General features: G+C 35.0%; 1 protein-coding gene across 1 annotated transcript in view; it reads left to right on the forward strand.

Annotated features, from left to right (window-relative positions):
- LRRC49 (leucine rich repeat containing 49) overlaps nucleotides 1–22,032 on the forward strand; it is a 52,660-nt gene that overhangs the window by 20,362 nt on the left and 10,266 nt on the right. Inside the window, exons 8-11 of the mRNA XM_010571750.1 lie at nucleotides 822–883; nucleotides 7,339–7,486; nucleotides 15,545–15,628; nucleotides 20,416–20,567. Coding sequence (XP_010570052.1) covers nucleotides 822–883; nucleotides 7,339–7,486; nucleotides 15,545–15,628; nucleotides 20,416–20,567 — 446 coding nt within the window. The remainder of the gene's footprint in view (nucleotides 1–821; nucleotides 884–7,338; nucleotides 7,487–15,544; nucleotides 15,629–20,415; nucleotides 20,568–22,032) is intronic.

Consider the following 22,032-nt stretch of genomic DNA (forward strand, 5'->3'; position numbering starts at 1 on the left):
TTTTTTTTGGTGGCTAAAATCCAGGTAGTGAGCCCTGTGGCACTTTCCTGTGCTGGAACAGGTTTGAGTCCACTGCTTGCAAGTTGGAGTATGCTCCTTAGTAGGATAAGGAGATGCAGACTTTTAACTGAGCGGTTAGGTGTGCAGTCTGAATGGTACAAGAATTACTGCAGGCTCTGCTAACTGGCCATTATAGATTTATATTTCATAAATGAAGTTTGATCTTACTTGATATGTTTCATCTTAACTAATATTTGAGCTTTTGCTATTTAGAGTTTTCTTGCAAAGGTCTTTAGTGGCATATATTACATTGACAATTACTTGTTCTGGAAACTCATGCTTCCTTACAAATTTTAATTGTAAAGGTGACAGAGTCCTTCAGATTATTCTCTGGCAGAAGAGTCACTGCTGTTTGGTAATGCCAATTGCACTGCTGTATTGTACTTCAAAAAACCTTATTTTAGCATGGTCACAAAATAAACTTTTTTTTTTTACAGTGTGTTTATCCTGCAGCTTAAATGCTGAGACAGCACCTTGGCTTATTTCCCAAAAGCCTGTTCAGAAACCAGCAGCAGCCTTATCCTCTTTTCTTTAACATCATTTGCTTTGCAAGTGATGCAGCTTGTTCTGCAGAGTGGATATCTGCACTGAAACACTCCCTTGCAGTCTGCACTAGGGAGAAGTGGAGCTGCATGTTCAACAGAAATCAATGTTGCAGCAAGGTTATAGCGTATAGAAATGAAAGTATTTCATCAGGCAAAGTAGAGAGGTTCAAAAGCTACTTTCAGCTACTGAATTTATGCCTCTATCTTTCCTTCTAGAAAGATGTGGATACTTTGCCCCATCTCCAACGTCTCTTCCTCAGCTTCAACAATATATCTAGGTAAGGGAAATAGCAGTTTGCTTCCTATCAGTAATTTGAAGTATCCTATTGGAGCTGTATTTTGTTAAAATTTAAATTAAAAGACTATGAGTGCAGATATTTTTTCCCCCCCTAACTTATCAGATGGTATAATCAAGCCATTGTGTATTTTCTACTTTAAACATAAAAATTCTTGAAACCCTTTGCATTTAAATGTAGTTGTACTATGAGTATTCTACCAAGAAACTTACATTTTTAGTTTAAAAATTATTGTACTGTTTACTATGATGATCAAAATTTTAAAATAGTTTTGTAAATATCTTGTTTTACTGTTAAACTAGATACCTGTTAAAGCAACATTACACAAGGCACATATTATATTTAACATACCATCACTCTATTTATGGAGTTACACGAACTGCTGAGTCAGGTTCTGCTTATGATGATTAGATTATTTCATGCTTGCATTTTACTTGTCCATATATTAATAAAGTCTGAAAGGTATATTCATGGTTATTTCTCTTTCAAACCATATGGCAGAAGCAGAATAGCTCAACTTTCAAAGCAGGGCTTCTATAGTTTCAAGTAAATAAGTGCATTTTGTTATAAATAGATAGAAATGTTTGTCTTCTATGCTTTTTCATATTTGTGCATTTTTAGAGTCTGCACTTATACTAGTGCCAATATGTAAAAAAAAAAAGTGCCTGTGTTATCTTCAGTTTGGTATGTCCTTTTTTTTTTTAATCCCTTAATCATCACCAGTGTCCTTTGCTTAGAATCAAATAATTTAACGTGGCATAGGGGAAAGATGCTTCATGTTCTAATTACAGGAAATGCTGTGCTGTTCTTGTGGCATCTGCTTTCTCTGTAAAATGTTGTACTAAGTATAAGCTTTTATTGTAATAGCTGCTTGAACATTTTAATTTGACCTGCATTATGTATTTTGCAGACAGCTCCAACCTGCTTGTCTGTGTTCCTTAGGGTCTTAAAGTACCAATGCAGTAGATCTCTGTAAATACTCATGGGTATTAAGCATTTTAAAAAAAATGAGATATGAACTGCAGGAAACTTTAATATGCCCTTTCCTTAATTAATCTGCTAGAGAGGGGCTTAGCATTTTGCCTTTCTTGAATAATTTCCAGAATTGAAACATGTCTTTTGTTTCTGTTTTTCTAAAAAATGTCTTGGCTTGGCAAGAACAATGAGGGGACTGCAGTAGCTGGCTCCCTTGCCATCAGGGAGCATCACTGCAGTCAGTGTAATTTCTGTATCTTTTTATATACTTGGTATATTTTGTGTAGCTTTCTGATTCCTTTCTCATGTTGTTTTATGCAAATTCATGTTATTTTTACAGTGTTCAAACAAGGAAAAATGTTTCCGTTTTTCTGTGAGGTTGTTAAAGTAGATTTCTCAAACTATGTAATCAGTAGTTTGCTTCTTGGTACTTTATCATGATTGTTGTCATTTATTCATTGGGACTTCAGTTGAACTATTGATAGATCTAGTCTTAGTTTTCATGTAAGCTATAAATACTTATGTAGAACATTCATGCAAATATATAATTTGGTTTCAATTTGTAGTTGGAATAAGTATAAAAATAAAATTGTAATGTCTAATGAAAGATATTGCTCTTCTATAAATTCTGTATACATATGTGGGTAGGTAGGTGGATGGATCAGTTTAACTCTTTGTTTACCAGATATTGTTTTAAAACAAGCAAATGAAAAACTTCTTTTGATGATCACATTTACCTTGGGTTTTTGCAGTAATAACCCTTTATTGTATACGGTAGTTTTGAAGGCTAAAAACCCCCATTAATTCCTGATCTTGAATTATGTAGTAGATATGTCTTCTAACAGGAAAATGATCAAATATGAAAGTATACTCTTGATACTTGGCTTGATACTCTTTGTACTAACTGAAGTTATATGCAACCATAATACTAGTGAATTGCTGTGCTACATCTGAACATTCCTACAACCGTTTTAAATTATTTTGTGTGTTTTTGAGTCACTTACTTGGGTTGACTGTGTGCTATATGGTAATTTTAAAAAATATTTTTCTTGGAAACAGCTGTGTCTATACAACTGACTTTTCTTTTAGGCAATCAAATTGATGCACAGATATTCTAATTCATTTATCCGTAGGTCCATAGAGAAAACTGCAAATGGAAACAAACAATGAAGTATATTGCCAAAACCTGGATTTATTTATGTTACAGTTCATTAAAATATTCTATTAAAATATTATTTTAATAGAAGTAGCATTTCTGAGGCAGTGCTCCCATGGAAAGTTTTGCCACTTCCTATTTTTGTATGTCAGCAAAAATCCTTGAGTCTGAAATTGATACATACTGACATATATGAATTAATATTTCAGTAAAAGTTTGGGAATGCCTTTTAAAAATTGTCACTATTTAAGGGATGAGAATCTGTCATAGGTTTAATCACTGACGTTCTTTTTCCCTCAAGCTTCAGAGGAGGCCTCAGAATGCTGCTGCTTCTCTGCAGAGCTTTTAGTAAAAAAGGATGTATTGGCAAGATAATGTAAGCTAAAATCGAACACTGTAGAAGTTGATGCTGATCTGAAACAAAAGTCCTACTTCTGGCTTCAGCCCCCCAAAATTTAAGTTACAAACTGAAGGCATTCACGCCTGATGGCTGAAGGTAATATCTATCTATCTATCTATCTAGAGCTAGTTATAAAGAAGGGGGAGAAATCCCATTTTTAATTTGTCATGTGGTACTGGGAAGAGATTACAGAAACTCTTTCCTCAGGAAAGATATGCCACTGAGATTGAGAGGTAGGGTTACTGCTCATATTTCACAATGTGAAACCAGGGAAGACCATTTTTTAATCTTGGAAGCAAAATACATATTTTCACTGTTACACTGCTGTCCAGGTCAGCACTGTGTTGTGCTTTTTCATTTAGTAAGGCATGTTGTCTAGCCATACGGAGAAAGTTGGATACAAGCTCCAAGGACGTGTAACTGTTTTTCTTCGTTTGGTTGCTGGATTGAAAACCTGAGAGAAGGACTGTTCTTAGCCTAATAAAAACAAGAAAATACCTTTTTTTCGTAGCAGAATGAAAATGTATAAATACATTTTTAAATCCTTGAACAAAAGCAGTACAAGGGGAATGAAAGGTTGACTGTGGTAACATCTGTTTTCAACAGTAATGTAGTGGTTAGAAACCTGGGAAAACCCAAGTCGTCGTCTTTGGCTGCATGTTTTCTGAATATGCAGTTCCCTCTCGGGTGTTCTATCAAACTGTAGTGAGTATGTTGCCTTCCTTATCTTCTCCAGAGCTTTTCCGCTTTATGGAACATGCTTTAAAAAAGTCATTGATACAATGTCTTTTGATGTCATTGATGCCTTCCTAAGCAAGTAGGCTGTAACAGAGGATAAATGTTCTTGTGTCCTATTCCTGCCTACTAAATGTGTAAACGTGAATGTGTATCGCTGGCGGAGGTTGAGCTTACAGCATTCCAGAATACTCTGCTGCTTAGTAGTTGCCATGTTCTTGTGTGAGGCAGGAGGCGGGGGTTTGCATCCCCTCTGGTAGAGGGGAGAATTGGATGCAGGAATCTGAGCATGCACACAAGATTTAAAACTGATCTATTCTGAAAAGATTTCCAGAAAACATTGTTCTGTGTTGCTGAAGCTACCATTTTAGCAAAGATAAGTTCATCTAGGAAGAAGGAAGGACAGGGAAGGAGAGGTGTTTGCCATAGTTTGCTGGGACTTCTGCAGGAGAAGGTCTTTTGGAAAGAGAAGCAGACATTCCATTCAAGAAGATTGCCTGAGGCAGTCTGAAACAGCATCATCCACAGCTGCTTTATATTTCATGAGCAGGTTAAAGACTCCTTTGTGGTGAACAGAGGCTAGAGAGCATTGAGTTGGGGCCTCTGATTCCTGTAGGGTGGTCACCACTTGGCTCTGTCACAGCAGTCTGCGTGCTGGGAAGCAGACAGAGGCTTGCTTGTAAAGTATGCAGTCTGTTTGGTAAGAGTATTACATTAAAGCTTTGCTTGGCTTAGGATTGGGATACCAGTGTGACAAGTACAGTACATTAAGTTTTCTACACTGAATTTCTAAAGCTCTGGTTTTAATACATGTATACAAAGATGTGAAAACATAGCTATTTTGCCTACTGTTTTGCTCTAAAATCGAGCTGCTAATAGGGCAGCTACAAGCAGGATAAAGCAAGCACATCTGTTTTAGTTCCAGAATGAATGTTCTGGTATGCTGAAGCACTGAGAATTTCAAAGCACAGCAGTATGTGTAAGTGGAAGGTCTTGAAAACACTAGCAAACTTTCAACTTTTCTGTCATTTCCTGAAGAGATTGGTTTTATTAAAAATCTGTAAATCATATGTAATGGCAGAAGTACTGTTTGGTTAAATGTTTAGTGGGAAGTGCTTCAAGTAAATATATTTCATGCTTTTAATGAATATATTTACAGTATTTGAAACTAAGTTTGAAGACCAGAAAATTTTCATATTTGTCAAGCAAAATCTATTCTAGCCCAATGGAATTTCAGTTATGTTTTCTTATTCTAACATGTTTACAAGTTTGCTTTACTAACTTCTGTGTCATTTGGGAAGATTATCTTTTATCTTCAGGACATATTCAGTATGTATTTTAAGTAATATGTCAGCCTGATCTTCCAAAAATGTGGTTACGCAGGCCGTATTATGGAAGGGAAACAGGATCACAAAAAGAAGCAGAAAATGATAATCAAACTTGTCATCTTAACCACGTGTACAGAACACCCAATTCTTCAGATATGCTAAGCACCTTCACTGCCTTCATTGGAATCTGTATCTAGTTGATTTTCTCCATCAGTTCTTATGTTGTTTTAATACACTAAGCAGAAAGGTAGTAGTATCTTCCACTTCACTCTGTCATTCTGCTGCATCTGTTGGGTATATCATGTAGAAGTTACTTGCATGCTGTATTAATTGCACTGGGTTTTTTGAGATTTGTATTGGGTGATTTCTTTCTTTACTCCTACTAGCTTATGTTGGTATCCAGGCCTTTATTCTGCTGGTTGAGACTGTTTGCTATTTGGTGATACTATCTTTATATTTTATCTGTATGTATTGTTGTTGCAGAAATTGTTTTACCTAATACCTAGAATCTTTCAGGGATATCTGATTTTAAAATCTGACATCCTGGTAGATCAGAAGCCCTTTGCAGCTGAATGTTAGTCCTCAGCAGATTATTGTATGCGTTCTTGAAAGTTGAGCGATACCAGTGATAAAGGTAGTTGCCAGTTTATTAAATGACAATCTTAAATATGAACATCTGTACTGCATGTGATTTCTGATCCCTAAGTTCAGGGCCTACTTAGGGTTTGGTATCCTTCCAAGTATTAGTGGAGGAAGACGTTTCCTGCCACCAAGACTGAGAACAACTATAATCAGTTGATACAATCAGCAAGATTTTCAGAATATTAAACAAAGGCAGTAATTCCATTTTATCCACTTCAGAAATGGTCTCTTATTTCAGAATGTCATTAAGTATTTGTTTATCTAGTAAAGTGATTATATTTTTGTGATCAATGATTTTTTTTTAATTTTCAGATTTTTTTTAACTTCATTCTCAAAAGTAACAAGTCCATTTATTTCATACTTTCCACTTGAACTTACTTCATAACACAGGCTCAACTTTTGGAGGCCAAAGTACATGAAGATGGGTGAATGGTTGCACATTTATACAGTTTAATCAATTCCTTAAAAGGGGAGTCATATTTACTTTATAACTGTTCAGCTTTTTTGAAATGAAGTTAAACAGTTCTCTGTTTAAAATACTATTTATCTGAGTCAGCTGCTTTCTTTTCACATTCCATCTTCAATGAAAGGAACATGATACAGGCTGTGCATGTCTAGATACGTTTTACACAGGCCAGTTATTTTTGTCAGGAAACCGAATCAGATGTTGTCTAAAAAGCCAACTTTTTAGTGTTTGTAGACTGAACTCAGAACAACAGACACATCTGTTTTGAAGAAAATATGATGCTTTTGTAATTGTTTTTCTTCCAATATTTAATGATGTCGCAAACACCCAGGATCATTCTGTGGTATTTGTGGTTGGCTTTTTTCTTGTATTTTTCCATGGTTTTCATGCTGGCTTTGATGGCAAATACACCTTGTATTATTTTTTTTTGAATATGAGTTGGTATGTATCCTATTTTAAGGGGTTTTTAGGTGAAACTATATTCCCATAGTTACAAGTTCTCCTTATTCTGCATCTCTTGTTTTTACCTGTATGTGAAGAGATTAAAAAAATTTAACAGCAGGAGCTGTTGGTATTTCGAAATACTTCTAATTTGATTTATCATACACAATATCGATGGGTGGTTTTTTTCCAGTACAGGTAAATATTAATGTTCTATCCTTAAGAAATAAAATCTTCCATCTCAAAATTATTCCTACTCTATGACATTAAAACTTTAAACTTTTTTGGTTACAGTTTTGAGGATATTCTGTGCCTTGCTGATTCCTCATCTTTGTCAGATATCACCCTTGATGGCAATCCGATAGCTCAGGAGACATGGTACAAACACACTGTTCTCCATCATATGATGCAGCTCCGACAGCTAGATATGAAGAGAATCACAGTAAGAAATTTCTGTTTTCGTCAAACTTACTAGGTACTTAAATTCAGAAGTAAAATGCAGGGGTTTCTGTGTATATATGTATATTAAGAATACCACCATTTTTTCTTAATTTAGTATGGAATTGAATGGTATTATAGACATTACAATATTTAAAACTAACCTTTTTTCTTTTGTTCAGTATTATATAAGGGTGTGCTTTTTTACTTCATTTTAACATGTTTATTTTTAAATGCTTAAAACTCTTCATTAGTAAGTACGGTGTGATCAATTGCCATGTGACATGAGAGAACCTGCAAAGCTTTTGGTTAAGGCTTTCTAAACACAGTCTTTGCTGGTTTGCTGTATAGCTGAAAAGGAACAGCACAGTTCTTCCAAAGGAATAGTTTGTTTACCCTAAAACTGGTGCTATTGGTAATTTCTTTCATTTAAAAACCTTGTTGGTTTCTTTAGTCTGCCTCCCTAAGGAAGCCTGGTGATCACACTGTTTCTGGTTTTGTCTGTATTTCTCCCTTCCTTACTGAACCTACTCTCCCCATTCATTTCTGTTTCTGCTGCTCAAGTTCAAGTAACCCTGATAAGGAAGAGAGGACTTGCAGAAAATACACTGTAAGGTAGAGGACGAAGGGCAATCACTGGGGGTATTACCATTAAGTCAACTATTTTATCTCTTAATATAGGAATAGCCATGCTATTTCTGCTGTGTCTACTTAAGTGACATGTAAGTGTAACTTTCTTACAAGAGTAATGCAGCCAAGCAAGATAAGGAATATAATATGCTTTACAAGCAACAGTGTTGCAGTGTTACCTTTTTTGACCAGGTGCTGATACATATACCCTATTTTAAATGCTCATTTGCTTTGTGCAAAGGCTGTACTGCATTAGAAATTGCACCTGTTGTTTTACCATCTATCCTGTTGTCCTGTAGCCAATCCACTGTGAGTACAAAATAGAGCCAATTATGATGTAAAATATAACATGTGTGTGGAAAACATTTTAATCTTAAAAATAAAGTGCTTTGGGACATGAGTTACTTCCAGCATTGAAAATACTAAATACTTGTTTGTTTGCAGGTATTCTATGGGTTGGGTTGTTTTTTTCTTTTGTGAATTTATACTGACTTAATTGAATACTTGCTAATTGCTTTGCTTTTAAAAAGATCGTTTTCTCAGTATTATTTCAGAAACTTGAGTCACATAAAGAAAACACCTCTCCCTTCTCCCTCCCCCAGCCCCTTCTCAAGAGGTGAAGGGATCCTGGTAGAACTCTCAGTGATGGGAAAAACTGTAGGAAGAGCTCAAACTCCTTTTGAGGCTCTATGGGATCCGTATAGGTAAAAAGCTATTAGAAATGCACAGCCATGGGAAAAACTTAATCTGGGTTCACACCTTGTTAAACATCAGAGAATCAACCACAAGACAAAAAGCCATAGAAAACCAGGCTTCACCAGTTGTGCTGCTCATAAATCTACTTGTAAAAAGAATGTGTTTTGCGTTCTTTTTATTTGCCCGCTGGTTTTTAAGCCTTGAACTTTAACATATTCTCCATGTAGAAGGTGCTATATGTTTTCTTCAGTAAAATCTGTGTTACCCAGATAGTCATATGACTTAAACAGGGATTTTAAGAAAAATAACGAGTATCATGAGATTTGTGATAAAATTAGAGAGTTGGCAATGCCAAATCCAGCTATTCTGCCTGGTAATGCAACATGCTGTTGCCATTGGATGTAAGGGTAAATGTAACTTGGTGGGGGGAATTGAAGTACAATGTTGGGTGTGTGCTTTTTCTCGCTCAATTAATATACCTAAACCCTAATTACACTTATAGGATCTTTTCTTCATCAGTCGTGGTTTAACCCCAGCCAGCAACTAAGCACCACGCAGCCGCTCACTCACTCCCCCCCCATCCAGTGGGATGGGGGAGAAAATCAGGAAAAGAAGTAAAACTCCTGGGTTGAGATAAGAACGATTTAATAGAACAGAAAAGAAGAGACTAATAATGATAATGATAACACTAATAAAATGACAACAGTAGTAATAAAAGGATTGAAATGTACAAATGATGCGCAGGCCAATTCCCCCCCCCCCGCCGACCGACCCCCAGCCAGTCCCCGAGCGGTGAAATCCCTCCCCCCCCCACTTCCCAGTTCCTAAACTAGATGGGACGTCCCATGGTATGGAATACACTGTTGGCCAGTTTGGGTCAGGGGCCCTGGCTGGGCATGAGAAGCTGAAAAATCCTTGACTGTAGTCTAAACACTACTGAGCAACAACTGAAAACATCAGTGTTATCAACATTCTTCACACATTGAACTCAAAACATAGCACTGTACCAGCTACTAGGAAGACAGTTAACTACATCCCAGCTGAAACCAGGACAGTATCCAGACCATTTTGAACTTAAGTGTTGCTTTGTCTTGTAAAGAACTGAGAGTTGGACCAGGATGTTGGTTCTTTCTGACTAGGAATTCTTCCCTAACCTGTTTAGCAGCTCTTCTCCTCAAGAACTGAGTTTTACACAATTGTTACATCTTCTTTTAACTTTTCTTTTACTTGCTGGCTTCACTGAGACAAAAAAATTATTTCAAGAAAGAATAAAATCTGAAAGATATTTTCACAAGTTTGTAAGAGACTTTGAAGCTTTATTCATGTTGGTTTTCAAGAAGACGTATGCTCTTTGGTGCTAGGCCTTTTCTGTGGGATTCTCTGGAGAAAGGGAACCTCAGAGCAAAAGTCTGGTGGTAACTGCCTCTGCTTTAGGGAATTATTCAGAAACATATAGCTGCCATGAAAGTCAAATACTCTGCACTTGGGATAAAACTTTTTTTGCATTGTAATTGTTCTAATATTTCTTAATATTAGGGCAGATTGGCCTTTATTCAAGGGATTATATCATGTTATAACAACTTTTAAACCCTGACCCGTGGGGAAGTTGGTATTTTCTTAGGCCATCTCATTCCTAAACCATTTCTGAATGTAAGATTTAAGCTCTGAAACCACTGTGGCATGGACCCAGTGGTGGTGAAATAGTGGAGGTTAGTCACCTGTAATGAGTTTCACTGTACGACTGTAAACACTTATTCATTGTCCACACTAGAAGATGATTTTTCAGCTGAAAAACCCATCTGCTTTGCACTGTGTATCTAAAACATAAACTCAGTGGAAATCTTTTATTTCTCTAACTTTCATAGATCAATCTAGAGGCTTAAAGAGTGGGGAGGGGGCTGAATTACAGTGGCTGGACAGATTACTGTGTGTCTGTCACCTGTATTAACCATCAGTAACTGTAACAGTTATACTTTTACCTCAGAACTAAGGTGGACGAATGTGACTTGATCTATGGCTCAATGAAATATTCCTATGTGAAACTGAAGTGTATTACAGTCAAAGCAGGCTCAGGTTGCGTATGTAGTCAGTTACATTGTTTGGTTAACATAGTAAAATGGTTGTTTTTTTGGGCATTGAAACTTTCTGAATGTGTGTTGTAGTTTGAACTTTTTCAAAAGTGGACCTATCCAGTGGCACTTACAGTTTAGCTGTGACTTATCACTTTTTCCTCCAGTCTTTCGTAGCAGTAAGCAGATACTGTCTGCAGACATGTAATAAAATATTAAAATATGAATGAAATGTGTACATATTCCTTACTGAGAAATTATTTAACCAGGAACACTTGCTATCCATCTCTTTAAATACACTTTCTCAACAGAATTTGCTAAGAGTATATATATTTAAATGTGTGTGTATATATAGTAATAGTTGTTTTTTTTTTTTTAAATGTACTGTGGTTCCCAAATTGAAAGACAAGCTGCATATTTTTAACAGTAGAACTTTTGCTGCTTTTCACTGAGGTTTTATAGGTTTTGGATTCTTAAAGTAAGAGAGTTGTGTTTTTGTTTTGATTATTTGCTTAGATATTATCTCTGCTGATCAGGGAGTAGGTTCTACTACTGTGAAGTATTCTGGGTTTTTTAGGGATGAATCCCTAATTTTTTTTTTTCTTTCCACTTGAAGATAAGATACTTTGGGAACTTCTGGAGTCATTCTTATGGATCATAATCCTCTCTCTTAAATCAGGTCTTGTGAAAATATACTAGATTAATACTAAAAGTAAAAAATGGAGGTATATCTCATTGTCAAATATTACTTAAAGAACAATTCATCAAAAACTTTGTGCTTGCTATTTTGTATGGCTATATTTTTACTAGAAACATCCTTACATTCTTACTTCATTCTTGTGTAAAGTCAGCCTCTTTGGTATACGTAACGAAAAGTAGCCTGCTTTCTGCAAGTATAAGTGAGCTGAATTTTGTGTATTTTAAGCATACTGTGTTGAGTCTCTTATGACTTGAAAGCTTAAATGTATATTCCAGGCCATTCTTTGTATTCTTCTTTTTTTTTTTTTCGTTACCTGAAGTAGTTTATATCAAGTATACTATAGCTGTTTCTAATCTATAGTAAAATTATTTGAATAATCTTAAAGTAGATGTACTACGGAAATGAAATGCTGCATTCCTTGTGTGCTAACTTAGTATCTTTTTCTCCTGTGACTTAAATGGTATCATTTGTTGAAAAAGTACTTGTTTGACTAATAGTAAAGCAGTAGTGAGGAATAATATGTGCATTCCGCTGAGGTCTCTTTAGGATCCTTCTCAGGTCTTGCTGGATGTTACCTCTTAAAGGACTGGTGACATAGATTTTGGCCGAACCTATCATTATGTGCTCATGTAGCAGCAGGGGGAGCTATCAGCATGCCAAAGCTACACATACAGTTCTGTTACAGCTCTAATGGAAAGTTTTTATAAGGGTGGTAATAGCTTTAATGTGCCTTATTCTTCTTGTGTTCTGTTGCTACTGTTGCTTCACACTGAGAATGTAAACCTGCAGCCTCAAAATCTCATTGCAGAAAGTGAGATTTATGCTTCTTTAGGAAGTATATTCCTCTCTCTCTCTGATGGCTTCTTCGCCATTTAGTAAGTTTTTAAACTAATAAATGGAGGAAATTTCAATATACAAGAGGACATCCAAGTCCTTTTGTAGTGATCTAGCACTTCAACCTTCTGGAAAAGCATCCCCCTCCTTGCCCAGCAAAGTTTGGTTTAAAGATGAAACAAAGTTATGGACAATAGCAGTAGAATAATGAGGGGAAACAAAGAATAAGGGAGATAGAAAGAATTTCAAAAGAGCTGGAGCTAAAAGAGAAGAAAGGGTAATAGTAAAAATGAATTGTGGCAAAGTTATTAAGGCCTTTGTTTTATCACTTTGTGGGTTTTCTGGGGTTTTGGGGGGGTGTTGTGTATTTCAAGATTGATTGCATGTGTTGTGTAAGATTAATCAAGAAATGTATACGGATTTGATTTCCATAAAAAGTAAATTTGGCCCTTGACCTTTATTCAGGTATTTTCTCTGTCATTCTGCCTTTATGAATACTGAGTAAAACAAGGATGTATTTTCTATTTAGGCTGAGCAATTTCTTTTGTAAAAGAAATAGTATTTTTTAAATGTCTGTAATTAGGATAAACTCTTGATTAAAAAAAAAAGTCTTATTCAGTTAAGACTTTTTTTAGAATGTAATTTGCATTAGTTCATTTCATTCTTTGTGTTGAGATGGTGTTGGCAGGGAAAGTACTGGACTGACTTGAATGAGGGCAGTAGACCCTCATGTATGGAAGACAGTGTCATGAAGAACACATTTGAACTGGATTAAGGGAAGGCTTTGAGAAGGAAGATAGAGTAAGAAGAGACATTTGTGGAAGCTGAGAGAAAACTCAGTTAGGGAACTTTGTGGATGTTTGTGTTAAAGCTTGAAGAAAAATTTAAGTTGTTTTGAAAGGAATAAAATTAACGAAGGCTAATTTCATATAGATTAGTGTCATTTTGTTCTCTAATTCTCACCTTTCCCAGTGCGAAAGACAACAATACCTCAGCTTGGAGTTGAGTCTGATGACTGGCCAGCTGTTTTCTGCCAAATAGAATGGATAATTTCTGCTTCCTCTCCCTTGGTGGGAAAACTAGTTTACATTTCTTTCTACATATCAATTTTATATAATCAAGCTTCTAGGGAACAAAAAAAAAATTAATTTGATACTTCTAAACATACTTTAAGTTATTTAATATGTTCTATGTGTTGAAAAGTCATTAGAGAAGACTAAGACACCAAAATTGTAAAAAGCTTGTTTCTTTAGGAAGCCAAGTTAAAAAACATAAATGCAAGGTCAAATAAAGAGATTTAATCAGAAAATAAAAAAAATCCGAAACAAATCTAACCCACTTTCTGTAGAAGGATATCACTAATGTAGTTTGCTAGTATTCATACTTTATTTTGACTTCATGTTTTTTAAAGTAAACACAAACTTAGTATGCTGTGACATGTAATTGGGATAAGCAGCTGTCATAAGAATAATGTTTGTAGTTCTTAACATTTTGAATTGTATCTTGAGAAACAGTACGGTTTTGTTTTGCATTATTAATTCTAGATTCATATTTGTGGCATATTACCTGTATGGGGTTTATTTAATGATTTTCACAGCCTCACCCTGAACCTTCCCATTCAGGTATTGGGTTTTATTGTGTGGCATTTTGTTGTATTGGGATCTAGAAGGCTGCCTGTATCTGTGTGTGGCTTTATTTAATTATTTATTGTTGATCTTCCTTTAATGTGGACTAGTGACCTTTTTGGGTCTCTTCTAACCTGGATAATTCTGTAATTCTATGATACCAGTCCCTTGGTAATACCCTGGTTAGGAAAAACTGAAAAGCCCAGTAGCTGAGGAGGCGCCAACAAAACATGGATGTCAAAATCCATGGGTTTCAGGGGGGCTGTACACAGATAAGAGTAAGTTTGCTGTGTGAACCTAACTACTTATGCTTTGGAAGTTATTTTCCTAAAAATGTAATAGCGATGCGAAGTGTGAAGTTCCTGTTGTATTTTACTTTCCAGTCAGCATTCACCCATGTGCTTAGGGGTTCTTGCAATGCTCTAAACATAACATGTTTTATTTATATAGAAATTTTTACATAGCAATATGTCTTCATGGTTGATGATGTTTTCTGTTCATTTATGTTTGTTAATATTCTTAACACATAACTTTATGGAAAGTGAAAGTGAACAGGTTAGGACAGGAGCTTTCTATTTTGAGGGAAATCAAAACACTTTCCGTATGTTCTGGGAAGATACTTTAATAGAAACACCCAAATGGCATGTGAAGTAAATCAAGATAAGTTAAAGTATGATTCCCAAATATTTGTGTTGGAAGGACTCTACACTTTTTACTTCATAGTGAACATTTCTTTTGTTACTTGGAAAATATATGTTCTAAAAATACTGTGCTGTGAGAATGTTTAGACTTCTGTAAACAGGGAGCATTCAACCTAATATGGGTGTACTGCAGTATTACATGATGTACCAGGAAAATTAAGCATCTTCACTTACATGACTTTCATTATTTAGGAATCAGTGGCTTTCTTCTTGAAAATTCTTCTTGAATAGGTAATAATATTGATGAGAAACAATGTTAATGTACTATAGTTAACTTTGAAAATATTCTTTTCTTCTAAAGTTCTGTTGCTGATTGAGAAAAGTAAGCCCCTGGAAACAGTTTAGAATGATAAAAATCAATCTTAGATTATGATCTGAGCATAAATAGAATTAAGCTCATTCACTCTGTCTTTCCTTACAAAAAAATTACTAATTACAAAAACCACTACAAAGATAGGAATATATAATGCACAGTTATATTTTTAAATGTTCTTTTTCACTGTCATACTCACCATATGCTTTATACTTTTTCAAAGACCTTTACAAATACTAGTTTTAAATACCTACTCAGATACAAATACTGAAGATAAAGCTATCTATTTCTTCTGTATTTCTTGATTTATTTATAATCACCAATTTTATGGGTTTTAATAATATTTAGAAACATTAAAATGTTAAAAATCCTAAAATTGTATTAAAATTCACATTTCAAATACTACCACAAAAATATATTAATAATTTATCAGTAATACTTCTCCGAACCTGATTAATTTCTCCTTTTATGAAGTTGTTTCTTTTTTCATCCAGGAAGAAGAAAGACGTATGGCATCTGTTGCAGCAAGGAAAGAGGAAGAAAGGAAGCGTGAAAGCCATAAACAGACCTTGCTTAAGGTATTTTCTATGGCTGTTCTAAGCCTACTGTAAACCAGTTTACAGCAATAATCTATATCCTAATATTTTTTGCTGTAGTTCTTGCATATCCCCATATACCTTTATCTCTTTAAACTTTTATAGCTTAAACAGTGCACTCCACAATTGAAACTCTCTTCAGTGAACTATGCAAGTTATACTGAATACATGAGTGTGATATATGTAAAAGGAGGGCAAACTTCATTTTCATGAGTCAGAGATAAAGTAAATCCAGAGTAAGGTAAAGGACTTTTCAGTGATTTAAAATTCTTTGAACTTGGTCTCCCCCATTTCAGGTGAGTGCTCTCACTGCTGCCATGCAGGGTGTTCTGAAGTAGTTTTTCCTTAATTCTTTCCTGTTGAAGTTGTTCCTTTTTGTGGAAAGAGTTGAGCAGTCATCAGTGCAGGAGCTGGACTCCAGCTGTCTTCTTTTTCAGAAGAACGTTTATCTACCAGACCACCTGGCCTGGTTAATGCTTATATACATGAGATGGAATAGCTCTAACAGGGGAGACTGAGGTGCACTCCAGAATACTCTTATGGAGCTGGTGAGTAAATGACCTATGTTGCTAATAGGAGACCAAAGTTCAAGGATCAAAGAGTGTCTGCATTCCATTTGTTGTGTGAATATTGCCATTTGTCTCCAAATCATTTTTCTTTGGAGAAAAAAGTGCCTAAAACTCTTTGTCATCTAGTAATGGTTATACAAAAAGCTCTTTCAATTTGGCAGTCAAACAAACAATCAAACAATTTTCATGTATCCATATTGTTAAGTTGCCTAGGTAAAATATTTCATGAAGGGGATTAGATTGAAAGTAGTTGCAGGAGGCTGTAAGAAGTGTAGCAAATGTATACAGCTCTGAAAAATAGACACAAACAGAATGTTAACAGTATATTAAAAGGTGTTCTAAGTATATAAGAAAAAACAAACCCAAGAACCTAAATATATGAAGGGGTGGGGGAAGAATTCCATGTCTAGTGCCTAAGAATATACTTTGATTTCCTGTATATTTGTATCCATGTATATTTTGATTTTCTGTTTAAAAACAACAACAACAATATATCGAAGTCTTAGATAGAGTTTTTGGGTTTGTTTTGTGGTTGTTGTTGTTTGTTTTGTGGTTTTTATATTTTTTTTTTATTAGTGTTGTAGTTTGGCTTCCCCCCGCCCCGTAACATACTGATGTGTTTAAAGTCTCTTCAGGTTTGAAGTTTTGGTGTCAGTTCTTAGTAACATAAAGAAATGGGAGTTAGTAAATAATATTCACATATGGTGTTATTTTATGCCGTTGAAAAGCTAACTGTGTCTTTGGACTGGAAAAAAAGTAGGTGTTTATTTGTAGTTCATGTTCTTAACTGTTGATGTGATGTTTCCTTGGAGCAGAGGGATTGCTTGTCTTGATGGCCAAGATTTCTCAGTGCATTTAGCTAATGGAAATTTCCCTTAGAAGGAAAAAATACATTTTTAATGTATAATGCCATTATTACTTAGACTTCAACATTAAATTTAATCAAGGTGTCTTTATTACCTTCAAGTAGCTGAGTGGCATGAGAGCCAATACCAATATCTTTTGCATGAATCAGTGATTTTGTATATCTTTCCTTTGTAAATATCTTCTGTGTTACGATTATGGTTTCTTTTTCCCTGTTCCACACATTTGAATTGAAAGGAACATATCTGCTCATAGATACAATGTCCAGTGAAAAAAGTTGCGAACTACTGGGTTTTCTTCATAGTTAAATCTGAAGAAAATATTTAGAGAATTATGTTTTGCAATTTTTGTTGCTGTCACTTTTCTCCAAAATTCCTTAAACTATACACAGTGTAAATGAAATTATAAGCACTCATTCAGTAGCAAACAGTTGCTGTTTTCCTGTATTCCTGCATCAAAGAAGTTAATTTCCACAATGACATCTCTTGTTTTTCCCTTGCTGATACTTGTCTACCCTAGCAGCAGAGTTTCTTCATCTCTCTTTTTCCAGACTATTTTTTTTATTGCTTAAAACTCACTCCTCTGAGAAAGTTTGAGAATAGAGGCTGAACTTACTATTTACTGGAACAAGAAGTAGTTATTGGTAGCAGAATCTTCATACTTCTAAAATTTGCTTTTTGTAAAATGAATTCTTGGAAGTTTCCAAAGCTCTATAGGAATCCAGCAGCCCACAGCTGAGGGCTAACAAAGCAGTAGAGCTGTACAGTTGTTGAGGTTATGAGGAGACCCTCACCCTGCAGAACAAACAGAATTTTGTAAATGTGATTGGAAGAAAATGCTGACTATTTCAACTTCCCCTACTTTCTGTGACATGGAGCCCAGTCATCACTGACGTCTGTAAAAGTTGGGCGCTTAGTGTTGTCTAACGAGATTAACACCATAACACTCTGGGCCAATTGAATGTGAAATAGAGTTTTGAGCTCTTTAAAATGGAAAAACTTTCAGAAGAGGAAAACTTTTAAAGTAGTTTCCATGTACTTTCAGTGTCCATTATAGACAATTATGGACATAATTTTTATCAACATTTAAAGCCTAGTAGATCTATCTTCATTATCAGTCAATGAGACAGATCATGGTGTTTACTCTAATAGCTGCAGCATGAGGGATTTGCTTGTAGGTATTAAATGTTTTACAGTGAAACATTTATATGCAGTTGTTCTTTATTCTTAAGGTAATACCTAGGTTCCACAAATTAGCAGTCACAGATGATGAAATGCTTGCTTTTTTTGTTGATCTACTATTTTATGTCGTTCAAAGAAATATTCATTTCTAGTGCTTTACACTTCACATCTCCAACACTGAGTACTGAGAGGAACATTTAGTGAACTATGTTGCAGTGATGTCTGTAACTCCCCCACGGTGAAAGGAATTATGTAAAAACATGATGGTAACAGTTATGTGTTACCTCTGTAGATTAAACCTAGGAGCATAGTGAGTATAGGTCAAACTTAGTGTATCAAGAGTGTTAATTGCAAATTGTAAAATTAGGTTTACCCTGGTCCCCTGCTTTTCTCCATAGGCATATGAAATAAACTAGCTTTTTTTTTCCCTTATTCGAAAAAAGGGGCTATAATAAAACTTGGTGTTTTGTGTTGATTTTTTTGTCGTCAGCCACAGAGTCTGTCTTAAAACAGAAATGTAAATGTTCAATTTCAAAACAAATAAAGCCTTTCTAGCTTTCAGGATTTTTGGTACAGCCTTCTAAATCCTAATCAATATTGTGTTGTTTTCTTGTAACTGAATCAGCCCAACAAAATTTTCTAAAGGATAGAGGAACTAATGTAATGATATTTAAAATTATGATATTAGACAGGCTTTTAACACTGGTAAGAAATTGATAAAGGTGGTTAGCTTATGCTCTAAGGAGATAATTGTTGACGGGGATTTACCTTGCCTGAGATCCTTTTGGACCCAATTTGAGGTGATTGCAACTTGAAACTAAGAAGTAATTGCTGTTTCAATTCAAAATTTCATAGCATTGAAGTAGAATATTCATTAGTACATCCAAAGAATATGCACCTTTTACCCTTCCCCTGTTTATGGGTAAAATTAGTGACAAATACACAGGCTGCCTGTGAACTGCTTTTTATACTATATGGGGCAAATTTGGGTTTGCTTTCCCCCCCTGTCCATTCCAAAATATCAGGATGTTTGTCTGTATTCAAATTCCAATAGTGATGTTCTGAAGTATATGAGAGAAATTAAAGGATTCTTAGAATATCATGGTTTCATTTCCTCCATGTTTTGTGGATGTAAATTTATTTAATGCAAAGCTCCTCTATAATACTTCTCAAATTTTAAGTCACTGTTTGAGTTTCATTGAGGGTAGCCTTGACAGTGAGATGGCTGACTTCCAGAGAATGAGATCTGGTTCAGAAAAACCAAATTAAGTGAAACTAACAACGAATTTACCCTTTGATATTATTTATGTTGTGCAGTTTTCATGTGATGAGAGTTCAGTTGCCAGGCCATGAGCTCTTACAAAGCACCTTGTTGTTTAACCTTTTAAAGTATGTTAAATTAGATGTATTAAACCATATATCTCTATATGATACAATAGAATAATAACCTCCATTTATAATTGTAGGTAACTGACACAATTTACATGACTATACAAGAACAAGTACTTAATAGACTTCTGAAATAGTGGTTCATTGACAAGACCTGTCTAGAATATAAAAACTACTTAAACTATTACAAAATATTTGAACTTAGATCTGTTGTAGTCCTTGTGTCTTATCACAAAGGTAATTTCATTTTCTGTTTTTATGAAATGGACTTTTTACATTTTTCAGAAGATAACTTTTTTCCCCCATGCAGAGTATGTTGCAATTACTACTAAGACTTAACAGCGATTGTCTAACTGTTTTAGCTTAAGTGCTAGGGTCACTCTAGCAGCATGGAGGAAAGTCCAAGCAGTCTACCCTGTTTTGTGGGAGAAGTATTACAAGCAGCTCCAGCCTGTCAAAATGAGACTTCTGTGGTTATCTAAACAAATAATTTAACTTTATTCTTTCACGAGTTGTGGACGTATTATGTTACTGTTCTTGTTTCTATTACTGCAAATTTTGTGAAATCATTCGTTTGCTGGCAGTTATGCAAAATAGCACTAGAGCGGTGCACTGATTTTAATGCACAACCACCAACCAGTACTATCACTTCTTCAATTTAAAACGTTTAAAATGTTTTGATTAAACAGCACATTTCTTTCAGAACAAACAAGTGTGTTGATATTGCACTGTCATAACTTATTATGACTTTTATATCTTGTTTCAGGAAAAGAAACGGTTAACGATTTGTAATATTGCTCGTCAGTGGGAGATACAGCAGAATCGAATAGCTCTTGTGGCTTCTTTAAACCAAGATAAAGATAACGAGCCCTGTCAGATCAATGGCAGTGCTGCATATGTATTTCCTGAAGAAAGCAGGTATTTTATTGGGAAATACTTCTTGTTCATGTCTTATATTCCAGGTTACTACTTCTCACTTCTGACAGCTCACCGTATTTCATTATCAAAAGTAATATATCCAAATTAATCCTGAAAAGATGTTTTACTTTGTGATTAAAACTGTTGGCCATTAGTAATAAGTAATATATATTAAATAAGTAATATAACAGCAACTCATTGACTGTGTAAGCTAAATTATTATGTGATTTTGCTAAATAAGGGAGGTCTTCATGTCTGTAAGAAATGTTAAATATGAATTCTTGAGCCTTCTTGAGGCTGTTCATTTCCTTGACAGCTTAGATTGTTGCCTTCAGTTGAAATGAATAAAATGAGGATGTATGAGCATTACAAATGTTTGTAACCTCTTTGTGTATCAAGACCTTTCATAAACTGAGTGTTGAATTCATGTTCTTAGTTTGAACAGTAGCATCTCTTATTGGACACCTTTCATACCCATGCTATTTTAACAATAGCAGTTCTTTGACTTAGGAAAAGTTATATTAGGAATAAAACAAAGATAATTTTTGCATTGTTGGTTTAAAATATAACTATATTATTTTTGTGGTGCACTTTGTGGCTTGCTTATTTACATCTAAAAGGTGGCCATCTGGCATTCTATATAATTTAAAAACCAAATGCAGAATTTAATGAGCAAGGTGTGCCTTAGATTGGCTAAAACCAGACTAGCACACTTTCAACCTGGCTACCTCAGGCAAAAGACTGAAAAAACAGGCTGCATGAATTCAGTAGCAAGTACAGCTTCTTGCTGTGCCTGATCAACACTGGAAATATCAGGTGCAGGCAAGAAGTCTTTGCCTCTCACAAACAGAACCCATTGGAGTTTCAGTCTAGTATTGGCTAGACCTGGTTTCTATATGCAGTAGAGTGCTGCATCTTTTGAAACATTTTTTTCGTAGTATTTTTAAATTGCTATAATCCTTTTTCTTCTTGTGCTTCCAAAGCTTTCCCCTGAACATATGTTTAGCCACTGCTTTCTTGCCTTTGTGGCTTCTTCACAATTTAATTCAGTGTTAGTAATCATTCCCTGTGACCAAGTCAATGTAACTATGGTAGCTTGAGCATCATCCTGTAAATGAACAGATTCTCATTGCTTGAGAAATCATGCTTTTAAATAACATTAAGACTTTTTCCACGGAGCTGTAGGAAAGATCTTGGTGTATTTCTAGCTCTGCTTATGCTGGATACAGTGACTAAAGTTGGTTTATTCCTTGTAGTTTCCTGACCACAAATGTTAGGATTTTTTTGTCAAATCTACAGTAGTAAAACATAATGCATAAAATCTGTTTCCATGTTCTTGTGAAAGTTTATGTAGTTTAAGATTTGTAGAATATGTTGTAGAAATCAAAGTGGTTAGTTTAATGAAATATCAAATTTCAACCTCCCCAAGGTGTTAACAAAATAAACCATGTGCTTTATTTGCATA

This window comes from Haliaeetus leucocephalus, unplaced genomic scaffold, assembly GCF_000737465.1.
Source record: "Haliaeetus leucocephalus isolate CR32 unplaced genomic scaffold, Haliaeetus_leucocephalus-4.0 Scaffold339, whole genome shotgun sequence".
NCBI classification, from domain to species: domain Eukaryota; kingdom Metazoa; phylum Chordata; class Aves; order Accipitriformes; family Accipitridae; genus Haliaeetus; species Haliaeetus leucocephalus.